Below are 15,956 nucleotides of genomic sequence, written 5' to 3'. Positions count from 1 at the left end.
CATGCCCGATGGTGTGACTTTCTCTAGCACCAATACTCAGTACTCCAGTACTCAGGTATAGGCAGAAAAAATAGTTAGGTTCTGTAAGATTAGGGTTTGCCGATAAGGCAAAGGAGTTTATGGTTTTACTGAAATTCTGGACCATAGAACTCAAAATGAATGAGGAAAATGTAAAAAGGAGAGGGCTAATGGTGCGGGAGAAATTAGATATCAGTGAAGTACAGACTCAGTGAAGTTGAAGAACAATGGGAGTACAGCTAACCAACCCCAGTGAAAGAGAAAAAAAGTGTCCTTTTTTCAGTAGTGCTACAAACATCTTGGTAGAGCTTTCGTTGGCTTGTCTGGGGTTTACATGCTCATTCCTTAATTAATCATTATGCCTAAGGAAATGAAATGTTCTGATTAGCCAGACCTGGAACTGGAAAGAGGATACCTTCACCCAAAACACATGCACTAAGAGTAGGTGAGGGCTGGTGTCTCCAAAGTTAAATCATGGTGCCACTAACAGAAGAACATGGAATAAGTACCCAAGCCCATTGCCATCGAGTCAATTCTGACTCATAGTGACCCTGTAGGAATAAGTGCTAGGCAGGCCAAAACAGCAGATTTTCAACACTGCACATGTAATACCATGAACTAATACGACATATAATACTGGATCAGAGAAAACATTTGAAAGTCGGTCTTAAATTGTTCACTCAGGAAAAGTCTGTTTCTAGAATGTAGCTTATGTTCTTCTAAAAGTGAATAGACAGAGGTTCTACCATACTAATGTGCATAGATTGCTTCATGGGTAAGGATGTTCCATAGAAAACATCCCACCTCAATTTCTATGTAATTAAGTTGTCATAACACTTGAAGAAAAGCACTACTGAATTTAATTATCATGAGAAAGAGAATTGTCAAAGTATTAATTATCTCAGGCAGCATGGTACAGTAGAAAGAATACAAGTGAAAATCACAAGACATAAATTCTGCCAAAAACAATAATAATAATAGCTACCATATACTGAATGCTTATTATGTATGTTCTAAAAGTTTTTTATTCATTATCTTATATTTTTTTTTTGATCACAACAACTCTATGAGTTAATTAGTATGCCCTTTATATAGATGGGAAAACTGAAGTTTAAATGGTTAGGTAATTTGCTATTTGTCACCCATCTAATATGTAACATTTAAATCTGTTCTACTGGTTTCCAAAGCCAGTGATTTTTGTTAATAAGCTGTGTGACTTGTTGTTAGATGCCATCAAGTCTGTTCCGACTCAGAGCGACCGTATGTACAACAAAACACTGCCCAGTCCTGTGCCATCCTCACAATCATTGTGAAGCTTGAGCCCACTGTTGCAGCCACTGTGTCAGTCTATCTCGTTGAGTGTGTGACTCACCCTCTTTATTTCTTGTTTCTAAAATAAGACACTTTGATTTAGTAATTATCTTTAAGGATCTTTCTCTCAAAAACCCTATCATTATTTAAGGTTCACCTTTATTCTCTCATCTGTTAATTTTAGGTATCTTTTAAGAAAGATTTTGAACCAGTTAGAACCCTCCTTTTATGTGTATCTTTAACCACAGACAAAAAAGAATAATATACTATTTTGGTGGAAGCACTTTTCAATGAACATGTCATAGTACTATCTCTGTAATCAAGAAGGAAACTGCATTTAATAAATATTCTTCCTATGAGGCCTCACGTTCAAAGAATAACATTGGCAAAGACACAAAATGACTAATGTTACAACAGGGAAAAATGTGCCATCTGCATTTCTGCACTGCTGTACTTTGTGTGAAGTGTTACGTGTGTTTGCCTTTTTGCGATTCTGTCAAGCGTATTTGCTTGTACTTACTTGCTTGTAGTCTTTTTTTTTTCTTCCATATTTGAATCTAAATTCTAATCATGACTAAAAGGGCTATTAAACTTAAATTTAAACTTGTGTTTAAATTTAAGTTTAATCTTGTATGAAAATTTAAACCTCAGTTTTTCTGCTTGATAAACTCAATTTTAAGTTTTTTATAAACTATGAGGAAACCCTGGTGGCGTAGTGGTTAAGTGCTAAGGCTGGTAACCAAAGGGTCGGCAGTTCGAATCCACCAGGTGCTCCTTAGAAACTCTATGGGGCAGTTCTACTCTGTCCTATAGGGTTGCTATGAGTCGGAATTGACTCGACGGCACTGGGTTTGGCTTTTGGTTTTTATAAACTATGAGAAAAGATGTGAAACAAAAAAATACTGATGTTCATTTACAATGTTAAATATGTGCATTCCGTGTTAAGTGAAAAGTGTTTCCGTAACTTTTCTTTTTTTAAAAATTATATTTGTAAAACTTTCTCTGAAAACTGAGCAGCATTAGACATGTTAGCTATTAATAATGTAACAATAACAGGAGGGAGTAGAGTATGGAGAATAATGGTATGGGCTCTAGAGTAGGAATGTCTGGATTCATATCACAGCCAAATATAACTAAGTATAAATCATTGGCCAGACCTATAACACCTTCAAAACATAGTTTCCTTATCTGTAAATGAGGAATATAACAATGACACCCTTACAGAGAGTTGGAAAGATCCAACAAGATAATGCATGTAAAGCACGGTGCCTGGCACATAATAGCCACTCAGTGTAAGCTTTCATACTATACTATTTAGTGATACTACCACTACTGCTGTTACTCTGAAAATTACAGACGCCTGAGAATTAGACATCTAGGACTTATCTGTTCATATTAGTCTTTGCTCTTAAAATGCAATGGTTAAGGAATTGAGCTGAGCATACAAATTTTAGCTAGTATCTACCATATCCTATAATCTAGTCTGGAATATATTTACATAAATATTTGTGGCACAGCGATTAAGAGCTCGGCTGCTAACCAAAAGGTTGGCAGTTCAAATCCACCAGCTGCTCCTTGGCAACCCTATGGGACAGTTCTCCTCTGGCTTGTAGGGTCACTATGAGTCAAAATGGACTCAACAGCAACGGTTTTTTTGTTTTGGTTTGGTTTTTAACAAATTCATAACTGTGATTAGTTTTTAGCATCACAGCAACATATAAGCCACCACAGTATGACAAATAAAAACAAAAGTAATACTCCCCCACCACATATCCACATCCTAACCCGCAGAACCTGTGAATATGTTACCATACATGGTAAAAGGGAGTTTGTAGATGTGATTAAGTTTAAGGACCTTAAAATGGGGAGATTATCTGGGTGGACTAAACTTAATCACATGGGTTTTTCAAAGCAGAGAATCTTTCCCTGTTGTGATCAGAGGAAAATATAACTATGCAAGAATGGTCAGAGAGATGCAACATTGCTGGCTTTGAAGACAGGGGGAGGGGACCAGGAGCCAAAGAATGCAGGCAGCCTCTAGAAGCTAGCAAAGGCAAGGAAATAGATTCTGCTCTAGAGCCTCAAGAAAGAAACAGCCCTGCCAATAGGACTTCTAACCGACAGAACTGTAAGATAATAATTTGTGCTGGCAACAGGAAACTAATACAAATACAATAAATTCCCTTTACTACAGTAAAATCTGTTAAAGCCAGAACCTGTGTAAGGCAGAAACCTGTCAGAGAAGGAAAATTCAAACATTTTACAGTAATAGAGAACAGTAGAAAAGTGGTAAGACTGCACCCTATCAAAGGCAGAAAACTTATGAGATCTAGAAAACCAAGGCAGTTCCATCAAGTTCCAGCTCTCACAGATTTCATCGTATAGAGTAATATATTTTTATACAAATAACGCTCACCTTCTGCGTTGGTTCACCAGCCGCACCCCCCACCCCAAGGTACTTTCCTAAGCGCACTATGCTAATTTTTTTTTTACAACAACATGTGGAAGAGGATTGTCATGGTGGAGCTTGTGAAGGTGCCTTGTGGGGGGAAAGGTACTGCCAGCAAACAAATGGAGAAGGCATGTGTTGTTTGCGTAAAAATACGGTATATGTGGAGAAATGGTAGATCAGGATTCTTCTCCAAAGTTGTCCCAGAAGAGTTTAGGAAGAGCTTTTCTGAAAGACGCGGCAAAAGTCATTGTTTTAAAGTGAATGACATGCCCTATCTAAAACCAGCGTCTGATAAAGCAGATGGGATCGCCTTTAGACCTGTCATCCCAGGAGCTGTAGGTAGGATCAGCTTCACCTGAGAAATGTGGGCTGGATTAAAGTTCTAATAGGAAAGAGGAAGGAGCCCCTGAGCAAAGCAAACAGTTAAGCACTGAGATACTAACAAAAGGTTGCAGGTTTAAATCCACCCAGAAGTGCCTTGTAGAAGAAAGGCCTGGCAATGTACTTCTAAAAGATCACAGCCACTGAAAACCCTATGGAGCACATGGGGTTGCCATGAATCAGAATCAAATGGATGGCAACTGCTTGGTTGATGGGAGAGAGAAAAGAGGGGTATGCCTGCGAAATAATATCCACGATAGAAGTTCTGCTAATCCCATGAAATCTTTACATTATTTTGACATTACTATAAATTTTTTTTATAAGAAATGATAGGTGTCCCTGTGTGGCGCAAATGGTTAAGGACTGGACTAACCAAAAATTTGGTAATTTAAATCCACCCAAAGGCACCTCAGAAGTAAGGCCTGGCAGTCTGCTTCTGAAAGGTCACAGCCTTGAAAAGCCCTGTGGAACGCAGTTCTACGCTGCACACACGTGGTCACCGTGAGTCTGAATTGACTCGATGGCAACTAACAACCACAACATAATAATAAATGATACATTGGAAAATAAAGACCATCTTTTGTTTGGCAAGAAGTGAGCAAGTTAGGAAAATCTTTCAAGATATTGTTCAAATGTTTGTCAGAAAAACACATGATAAATTCTTTCCATTTATTCCACAAATATTTGTTGATCCCCTATTGTGTAGTGCAATTCCCAGGACATAGCTTCTGTATATATTAGAAGATACCAGTAGTCAGCAAAAATAGATCTTACCCATACTCTCGTGGAGCTTACAGTATAGGCCAAGAAAAAGACATTGACCAAATCATCACATACACAAAAAAATTCGAATTCATTGAAAGAGCATTATGTGGGCTGTGAAAGTGAGCTAAAGCTTGAGCTGAGACTGAATGAAGAGTAGGTGTTAACGAAGTAAAGAAAAGAGAATAAAGTGTTCTAGGGAGAGAAAACAACATGCACAAATAAATCTCTGAGAGCATGGCCTATCGAGAAGCTGAAAGAAGCACTGTGTGGCTGGAGCAGAAAAAGACAGAGGGAGGCTGATGCCAGGATGAGGCCAGAGACCCAGATGGAAGCCAGACCAAGCGAGCCCTCATAAAGCACATTAAACGTTTTGGCCTTGATCCTAAATGCTGGGTGGAGGGGACGTGATTGGATTTGCAATTTGAAGGATCACTGTGGCTACTGTGTGGTAAATAGCCTATATAGGGAGCTAAGGAATTTGTTTTAGGATTATAGCAGTAGATGCAATAGTGTATAACACTGATAAAGAGGGATGGGGCGTTAGTAGTTCTGCGGTAGAATTCTCACTTTCCGTGTGGGAGACTGGGGTTCGATTCTGGCCAATGCACCTCATGCGCATCCGTCAGTGGAGGCTTATATGTTGCTGTGATGCTGAACAGGTTTCAGGGTCGCTTCTAGATCACCTAGGAAGAAAGGCCTGGTGATCTGCTTCCAGGGTCAGCCAGAGAAAACCTTACGGATCACAATGATCTGATCCACATCCGATCATGGGGATGGTGCAGAACTGGGCAGGTTTTGTTCCATTGCGCTTGGGGTCACCATGAGTCAGGGGCCAACTCAAAGGCAGCTAACAACAACAGGATAAAGAAGATATGGTGATGAGCTGGATATGGGAGGTGGACAAGAAGGAGGAGTCAAGAGTGCCTCATGCTTCTGACTTTTGAATATGGCATGTGAATAATGGTGCTATTTACTGAGCTAGACAACACTGAAAGAACCATTTCCTCACAAATCATCCAAGCAGCTGAAATTTTATTGTAAGAATTTTTTTTGATTATTGAATCGGGTGCTCATTTGGCATCTGCATGAGACAGACGACACAGTTCTTCTATTTGTGGTGGTTTTATGGCATTACATTCTGCCTAACCATACCTAACCACACCTACTACTCAAGTCATAATGTGTTTCTTAATACAATTTTCCCAATTTCAGTATATTGTAATGCAATAATTTTACTTAATTATCCTAACCTGTCAATCTTCTAAACTTTTTAAATAATTTTAAAAATGCAGCAGTGGAAAGAAGGGAGGGAGCAGACTCATCTATTATCTCAACTACTATACTTACGGTGGAGCTCTCGTGGCACAGTGGTTAAGAGCTATGGCTGCTAACCAAAAGGTTGGCAGTTTTAATCCACCAGCCATTCCCTGGAAACCCTATAGGGCAGTTCTACTCTGTCATATAGGGTCACTATGAGTCAGGATTGACTCAGTGGTTTTGTTTTTTTGGTACGTAGAGTGGTATGCTGGTGCTGGTTCCTACCACACTCCAAAAAACTTCAGGATTCTTTTGAGTTCGGTTGTTAAATGTTCTTGTTGTCCTTACTTGCTTTGGAGTGAGCTGCGACTTATGGCGACCTTATATATGACAGAACGAAACAATCTTCATAATCATTGATATATTTGAGTCTGTTGTAGCTGTTGTTAAATGTTACCCATTGCTGTCGAGTCGATTCCAACTCATAGTGACCCTTTAGGGCGAAGTAGAACTGCCCCATAGGGTTTTAAGGCTGTAAGTCTTTACAGAAGCAGACTGCCACATCTTTATCCTGTGGAGCAGCTGGTGGATTTGAACCAATGACCTTTCGATGAGCAGCCGAGCATTTCAATTGCTGTGCCACCAGGGCTCCTTATGTTAAATGTTAGTAGCTTGAAATTGGTGGAAATACACTATACAAATTGCCAAAAACTGCAGAATTGACAAATGCTACAAGTCAGAGCTTCCCCACCCCTCGCAAAGCCTACTGTTAAACGTTTACCAGCATACCACTGTCCAAACCCGCTGAAGTAGTGGCATTCTGCATAGAGAAAATACCTTAATGAGATTGATTATAATCTCACTGCTGTAAGAATGTCTGCCCATTTACTTCTCCATGTTCTTAAGTGTCTTTCCTTTAGGTTAATTTTTCTTATCCAGTCCTTCCTGGATATCTTTGATGTTTCCACAGAACTTCATTTGTGAAGATATGTCACTTTTAGGCATTCTTTTAAGAATTTTTTTACTTTTTCCTCTCCTTTATATTTCCCAGATTAAGAAGTATTGCAGTAAGTCTGGCTGATAGATAGGGATTTATTGTATTATTTTCTCCAATTTTGTGTATGCACAAAACTTTTCATAATTATAAAAAGAAGAAGCAAGTTGTAGCTTGTCCAAACCAGTCCTCACTGGGTACCCCAGTTGCATTTGCAATTCCATTATGATCCCTAAGATCTGAGATGATGTGATCATCGCTGTCCCCTCACTTGTCCTGTAGGAGTTACCTAATCCCCTATTTAGATTTAAGTGTTGCAACACCGACTTCTCCCCCTGAAAAACCCACAAGCAGTTTGTAGAATTAAATCATCTTCCCAAGAATTTGAATCTTCAAAGAGGACCACATCAGCTTAGGGTTCTTTCCTTTCAACTGAAACCACAAAAATACTGAAAAAATAAGTCTTAAAAAAAAAAATTCAGTAACAACAACATAAAACCCCAAAGTACAAAGAGTGCATAGATTAAAAGAAATCTGGAACAGTGAAGAAAAAAGAAGAAAAACTTAAAGAAAAAAAAAAGAGGTCAGAAATAATATCAACAATGCTGGACATTGGAGGAATAGGGAGGGATGAGGGACAGAAGAATTACCAGTTAATCAAGGACTCAGGTTCTATCTATGGAAAAGAAAGGCTTAATATCAGACAAGAACAAGTTTTTTTTTTTTTTTTTTTTTTAATGTAGCATATTTTCATGGAACACATAAAAGTTTGAGAAACTGAGAAACATAGAATTGACCCCATCCTAGCACATCAGTGAAGGAAAAAATAATTTAGAAATCAAATATAAAAAGAGGAATGATTTACAAATTCACAGCAACCCTATAGGACAGAGTAGAACTGCCCCATTGGGTTTCTAAGGCTGTAATCTTCATGGAAGCACACTGCCGTATCTTTCTCCCTCAGGATGAGGTGGGTTCAAACTCCCAACCTTTCAGTTAGCCACGGAGCTCTTAATCACTGTGCCACCAGGGCTCCTTTGTAGAACAGAAGGGTGGTAGAAAAGGTTGTTATGAAATTTTGTCAGTGAACCTGACAAGAGAAATACAAACCTCATCACTCTTCGTTCCAGGAAATTAGAAAATGAATGAAAATGAATCATCTACTTCCTTCATCTTATAAATTCGTGCTCTAGTAGTTAAGATTCCAGTCTATCTTGATTCCACAGAAATCAGTGTTTTTCATGTTCTTGGAAGGTGAGCACAGACACAATTGTTTGAAATGTCGATCAAGTTAGCAAGTATTTATTGAATGAATATCAAAATTATGCCCAGTATTTTGGGAGGTAAAAAAGAAATATGAATTAGTCATTATTTCTTAAACACCTTCACATAGTTCTCATTTTATGTTGATGTTTTGTATTGTTTTCTTTTCAAAGGATATTAAAGAATCACAAAACCACAGTGGCGAGCCTGTTGTGGATGACTACAAAAAGATGGGAACACTTTTTGGCGAACTGAACAAAAGTCTTATCAACATGGGCTTCACGAGGTTGTATTTTGGAGAACGAATTGTGGAACCAGTAATAGTCATTTTCTTTTGGATTATGCTGTGGTTCCTTGGCATACAAGCCCTCGGACTAGTTGCTGTTCTTTGCCTTGTCATTATTTATGTGCAACAGTAAAACATGGCCGAATGAACTGCTGTTTGACGTTTGGTAGCCATATTATGTAACTGATGAATTTATATATTTCACTGTATGAAAGTTAAAATTTTTTACCTTGTTTTAAATTGTGGGTTGGCTATTTTTTAATTAAACTTGTAAATGGATGTTGTCTAAAATTAAACTTTAACTCTTGATTACTATAGGGTTGACTATACAACTTGTAGCTTATTGAGAACTCTGGTTTCGTTACGGTGGTATGTGTCCACTTTAGACACCTCTACTCCCACCCCAAATCTTAAATAACATCACCAAAAAGCAAGCAAGGAAAATAAAGGAAATGGAATTTAAATCAGTAAATATAAGTTCTTATAGAAATCTCTAAAAAAATTATAAAAGAATGAAACAAGGAACTAAAAAAAAGTTTTCATTGGAGAACTGCTCTCCACTCACCCCCACTCTACCAAATAACTTCATATTATTTCAGAAATGTTTGGGTTTCCATTGTCCCTGCTCTATCGAAAACAATGCAAGTGGTAATTACCATACAAAAAAAAAAAATACACTACCTTAATATTTCAATGAAAGTCAGTGAAGCTAGCCTGTTTTCTAAAGATTGAAAAAATATATATATATTTATTATTATTGCTGGGGAAATTTCCCAAGTTAAATGTAACTTTTTTATAAGGTAACACTTGGGCCTGGAATCACTTCAGTATACCATTTTAGGTTTTAGAGAATTTTGGTGCTACTTACTTCTTGTGAATTTTTTAATTCTCATGAGCCAGGTCCATAATTGGTTGCACTCTATGGTAATGCTATATTTTCTTATACCTAGCAAGCTGCATATTTTTTCCTAGAGAAACATTTTCAGTGTATTTTTTCCAGAAATTTACAATTTTATACTTCTTTTATAACAATTATTCTAAAATTTAAAACAATGTATTCCTATCTTGGCATGAATTTTTTTCCCAAAAATTGATTTATTTTATGGCTGAAATATTTTCTTATTCTTTTTTAAAAAATTAGCTCTTTTTTTTTTTAAAAAAAAACCTGTATTGGAAAATATAGTATTACAGTATAAAATCAAATGCTTAGATTTGGAATTTCACAGTCAATTTTAATAATATTACTTTAAAGCTAGAGCCAAGTAAGGAACTGGCTAGCCATATTACTAATGTGTCTCAATTCAGCACTTTGGGATCTTATATTGAAATAACGATTTTTTAAAAAAAATACATTTTAAAAGTGAAAAACGGTCTACTTGATATTTTGGATTTTGTTAGAGAACCTAAAATCTTTACGTTTTCCTCTCAAAGATTCTGTATAGATGAAGGAGATGTAGCTAAGATAATGCAGTTAAATAGAGGAAAATGGGACAAAGGAGCATTCTATCTTTTGTAGCATGTTTATTATAGAGTGCTTATTATTCTACTGTGTAACATTTTTACCCAATTCTGTTTAAAAATTTTATTCTCTGAGTTCTCAGTGTCTTCTCGCTCTAAAGCACAAAATTAGTGAAAAACGTTAGACTTCAGTTTCTGGAATCAGATAATTCTAAACACAAATGCCAGCCAGAGGACACTAAAAAGTATTGTGTGTTTGTATAAATACAGGCCCTTTTAAAATTTGGCTTTTAAAAAAGAAAAGACTTTGTGTTATATCATTGTGTTTTTATTGCGTTTGCAATATTTTTCTAGTATTATGTACTCAGCCTAAGTGCAAGTTGTTTGAAAAGGTGTTTTCATTTGTGCATAGTAGAGTTGCAAGATTTTTAATGGAAGAGTGATGAGAATTTGTGTATCTGCATAAAATATTAATAAGTACATTCTTTTCTTAAGCTACCCAGAATTTTAATTTCCCTTTGGAATGCAAAAAGATATAGTGTGCATATTAACAACTAGGATTCCACCAGTGCCTAGTGTTGAAAATATTTTTAAAGTAAGCTTTAACGGTAATTACTTAGTAAGCCATCAATCCTATGTGTCTGCACACTCTGTTTAGGGTATGTGTTAAATTATATGAGGAAATGAGATATTTTGCTGCTATTCTTTCTGCACTGGTTAGTGCAGTGTACCATTAAATCATTGGCTTTGCTAGGGAAAAAACAAACTTTGCCTATTTGATGGAGATAAATTATTTCCTTTTACAAAATATATTAGAATGTAAATTATACTCATATCCTGAAACAGAAAGAAACCGGTAATTTCTTTGGTTCATGATATAAGGAATTGGATTGAAAATGATTCTCAGTCATTTCAATCTCAGATACAAGCCAATTTTAGAAAATGTTATTAATTATAAGTACATAGAAGTTACAACACTAAGATTAAAAAAAATTTTTTTTTTTTATTAATGGATACATCACCCATACTGTCAGCCCTCAATTAGAAGAAAAAGGATCAAGATCTACAAATTGACTACACATGGAATAAATCTGTTTTCCTTAAAGTAGAAACTCAATATTTTATAGAATTCAGTCCTCTCATATCTTAAACTGTCATATGCAGAGTATTTTCCTGTTCCTACCTACCATTCAGATCATTCTCAGTCCAGTAGTGTGCTGGAGTCAGTTTTCACTGGCTTGTAAGAACTAATTATACAGGTAGTCCTGGATTTACGACGTATTCCACTTACGACGAGCCGCACTTACGATCATTTGTTTTTTGTTTTTTGTGGTACATTTTATCCTTAGTACCATGTACTACATACGATGTTAAATATATCTGTAAATTTATATATAATGTTCCAACCCCCAAAGATCATGTTTATAAAGATACTGATAATAAAAGGCAATAATAATGAAAACTTAAAAAAAGAAATGAGATATTCAACTTACATCAGAACTGACTTACGACAGAGTCACAGAACAGAACCCCATCATAAGTTGGAGGCTACCTGTATTCATCTTTTCCCCCTATTCTGCCTTCAGTGAAATCAAGTTCTTAGTCTGAAATTGGCTATGGTGGGAGAATTTACACCACAGAAAATGGCCAATAGTACTAATTAAGGTTTATATTGCCAAACATTTACCAGTACACCACTATTTAACCACCCTAGAGGCCACGTTCCCATTTCTACTCATACAAAAAGAGAAGGGAAGAAAAGAAAACACTTTGTTTAATAAAGGGAGGCAGACAAGGTGAATCCCCATTCACCCATCAAAACTGCATTTCAACCTTTTTCATGTGGGGATTATGAGCCATGGTTGTCTTCTGACCATCATGTCTCTGTTTACTCACGTGTTTTGATCAGAGACTCTCTGCCTGTCACTGAGCTGCAAATCCATTCAAGACTGCCCAGAGGATCAGGAAATGAGAAACTGTTAAAGAATCATGGGGTGGGGGGCCAAATTACAGCTTAAGTAAACCCAAAAAGTAAATGTCTGTTTTAATGTAGAAAGCTTAATAGTGAATACTAAGTATCTAACAATCAAGGGCTAATTATTTGGTATGTAGACTATGTCCTAACTTATTTATTTTACAAATGTTTATTGATTTCAGGTTATTTAAAATTGACTTTTATTACCAATTTATGGCTTTACAAGGTGAAAGGAGAACAGAAGAATTCAAATAAGGCTATTTTATACCTGTTAGTATCTCTTAATTTTTTTTTTTTTTTTTTTTTAGTATCTCTAGAAAAAACTTGGACAGGGAGAATATAAAATAATATACAAATTATGGCTTGAAGATTCTTGGCAGACCTGGGATCTGTTGTAATTCCTATTTCTCTGGGCAACTCTCAGTTTGGGGTGTTCCTTGAGGTTCAGTTCAACAGCCTAGCCTGTTCTCTCATCTCTTCGCATATCACCTTGGACCATGTCATCACTCCCATGGCTTTAGTCACCATTTGCATACTAACAAGTACCCAATCTGCATTTCCAGCTCAGAGCACTGTACACAGTACATTCAATTGCTTGCCCAACATTTGCACTTTGATGTGCCATAGTACCTCAAATTCAGCATGTCCAAAAAGGAATTCAGCATCCTTCTCCCAAACCTTTCTTCTTTCTATGTGCCACATTTCAGCAAATGACACAGTCTTCTCCCCAGATGATCAAGCAGGAATTGTAGGTGACATCCTTGACTCTTATCTGTCCTGCCAAACAAAAAAACCAAATCTGTTGCCATTGAGTCAATTCCAACTCATGGTGACCTCATGTGTTACACAGCCGAACTGCTCCATAGGGTTTTCTTGGCTATAAGGCACATCACCAGGCCTTTCTTCCGTGGTGCTGCTGAGTGGATTCAAACCGCCAACTAGTAAGGTTAGTAAAAATAAAAAACCAAACCCATTTCCGTGGAGTCGATTCCGACTCATAGCAACCCTATAGGGCAGAGTAGAATTGGCCCATAGGAGCGCCTGGTAGATTTGACCAGGCAGCCGTAGCTCTTAACCACTGTGCCGCCAGGGTTAGTACTGGAGTGCAAACTATTCGCACCATCCACTGCCCACATATAATCAACCACCAAGTCCTGTCTATTTTACTTCCTAAAAATTTCTCTAATCATTCCACTTCTTTCCATCCCAATAATCACAAAATTGGTTCAAACTACTATCATCTCACCTGGTTTGCTATCTCAGTGTTCTCCCTGCCTTCATTTGCCACATTATAGTCAGAGTGATCCTTCTAAAATATGACTCCAGTCTCCTCAACCTAAATCTTTTTAATGGCTTCCTGTTGCTATTATGGTCAGGTCCTTGTTCCTTAATATGTTTTACAAGGCCTCATCTTTCTATACTATTATACTCCCTTTCCAACGCTCAGCTATACTGAACTTTTTTTTTTTTCAGTTCATTGAAAAAGACATGCTTTCTCACTTCCATACCTCTCTACACACTTTACCTTCTTTCTTCCACCCCTCACCACCAGACTGACCAACACCTGCACAGGCTTAAAGCCTCAACTTAGACATCGTGTCCTCCAGGAAAACTTCTGACACTTTTAAATCCAGTTTTGGTGCCTTGTGCTTTCTAAGAATCTTATACTTCTCTATCAGTATTTCCCACGCTTTATTGTTGGCTTCTTCCATTAGGCAATAGGCTCTACAAGGGCAGAGAACATGTCTATCTCATTCCTAATTGCGTTATGAGTGTCTAACACATACTAGGTGTCTTAGTTTTCTAGTGTCTCTATAACAGAAATAGCACAAGTGGGTGGCTTTAACGAACGGAAATTTATTTTCTCACAGTTTAAGAGGCTAGAAGTCTGAATTCAGGGTGCTGACTCTAGGGGAAAGGTTTGTCTTTCTGTGGGCTCTGGAGGAGGGTCCTTGTCTCTTCAGCTTGTGCTTCTTGGTTACTTGGAGATTTCCACGTGTCTTGGCATCTATCTTACCCCATCTCCTTACTCCTTTGCTTCTTTAATCTCTTTTATATCTCAAAAGAGATTCACTCAAGACATACCCTGTACTAATCCTGTCTCAGTAACATAACAAAGACAACCATTCCCAAACGGGATTGTAACCACAGGCATTAGAATTTACAACTTATATTTTTGGAGGACACAATCCATAACACTAGGTGCTCAAAGTATTTGTCAAGTGAGTAAATAAACTTCATTTACCCAAGCTCTCCTTCTACTGTATGAGCAAAGAAAATCTAGAGCTGGTCGCACTTTGGATTTCTTTGACTCCAAAATTATTGTGTATAAAGAGAACGGATTTATATATGTTTTCATTTGTAAAGCTTATTCACTTTTAATGGAAGAATACTTCTATTATTTATATACACATACAGTATTGCTACTATACACTTACTGTTTTTTAGAATAAAATGTATTTTCAGTGTTGTCCTTCTGCTTCTCCAGAATACATACATATTTTACAATACATATGATCACAGATACTACCTAAATTTCATATTTTCTAGTATTTCTCAAAAGACCTTTGTCTATTAAACTTTAATTAAAAAAAAAAAAAACTCTGATGTTTTGAGTAAGAGTCCACAAGAATCTAAACTTGGTCTTTGAGTCCAGAATAAATTCACTACTAGAATATCCTAGTAGTCCAAACCATATATGTTAAATAATATGTGTATAAAGTACTTTGTTATTCTTTCTAATAAAAAAAAAAAGTGGTTTTACAGTTCTACTTTCTGAGTCTCTCTTCTGATTCCCTATATTATGTTCTACTTATCAGTTAATTGCTGCCACATCAAGCTTGGAAATTGCTAAGGCAACAAAACACCAGAATAGAGCTTGTCTGTTTTCCTCATTCCTTATTGCTGGAGCAGGAAGCCAAAGCTGATGTGTATGGCTTCCCAGGCAATACAGTAGGAAAACTGCGGTCAAGATCAACCCCCACCTCCAAGCTGTATTTCTTCATCCTGTTGCCTTGACCATAGTGGAAGTTGTTGAATGAGCTCTGCAGAGGCTGTGAAGATCCAGAACATAGTCAATTTTATATTTATTAAATTTGAGTTGTCATCCTTTCAGCAATTAAAGTTTTATCATTTAACCTTTCAGCAACTTAATTAGTTGGAATTTTCCTTGCCAGTTTTCCAAAGCACCCTAGAACACAGCGACTTTTATCATAAGACTATGGACCTTTCTGTTATTGGTTCTCTGTATTATAAGAGGCCAGTTGATTTATACTTTTTAATGTGAGATTTTTAAAAACAGAAGAATGAAATTTCTATATATAATATGTATATTGATACCATGGTTGATTTAAGACATGATAATGAGAATTATTTTTCTGGGATGGGTAGATGTATAAAAACTCTCTCTACTTTTGAGAATATGTGCCATCTACTGAATGCCCTCTTGTCTGTTATGATTGCTTTTGTTATATGTTTCCCTGGTTTTAAGTGTATAATATTAAAAATATTCATGACTTTAGTGTTTAATGTATTTTCTATTTTAAAAGGCACATGAGTATATGTGTAAATGCAACATAAAATAAAAGCTAAGAAGAAACAACTACAAAAGGAAAATATACTCCCTGGATGTTGGTTTGGAATGATTAACTTAAATAAATTGGTTTTACACAAACCCTGATGATGATTTTTCATATAAAGTGAAGCATTTGTTTAATTGTTAGACCAATGACTTTCAAAGGCTTTAAGTTTGGTTTGGTTTAAGGGAACTCTTACAAGAATATCCACTATATGTAAA

General features: G+C 36.6%; 1 protein-coding gene across 1 annotated transcript in view; it reads left to right on the top strand.

The window, feature by feature from the left end:
• The window catches only part of FAM241A (family with sequence similarity 241 member A), a 45,131-nt gene extending 31,168 nt beyond the window's left edge, over nucleotides 1-13,963 (top strand). Inside the window, exon 2 of the mRNA XM_049885516.1 lies at nucleotides 8,615-13,963. Within this exon, the coding sequence (XP_049741473.1) occupies nucleotides 8,615-8,860 (246 nt within the window). The 3' untranslated portion in view covers nucleotides 8,861-13,963. The remainder of the gene's footprint in view (nucleotides 1-8,614) is intronic.
• Nucleotides 13,964-15,956: the final 1,993 nt, after the last annotated feature.

This window comes from Elephas maximus, chromosome 5 (genome assembly GCF_024166365.1).
Source record: "Elephas maximus indicus isolate mEleMax1 chromosome 5, mEleMax1 primary haplotype, whole genome shotgun sequence".
In the NCBI taxonomy this organism is placed as follows: domain Eukaryota; kingdom Metazoa; phylum Chordata; class Mammalia; order Proboscidea; family Elephantidae; genus Elephas; species Elephas maximus.
Note: the sequence above shows the minus strand (reverse complement) of the source record. Positions and strands in the feature narration are given on the sequence as shown.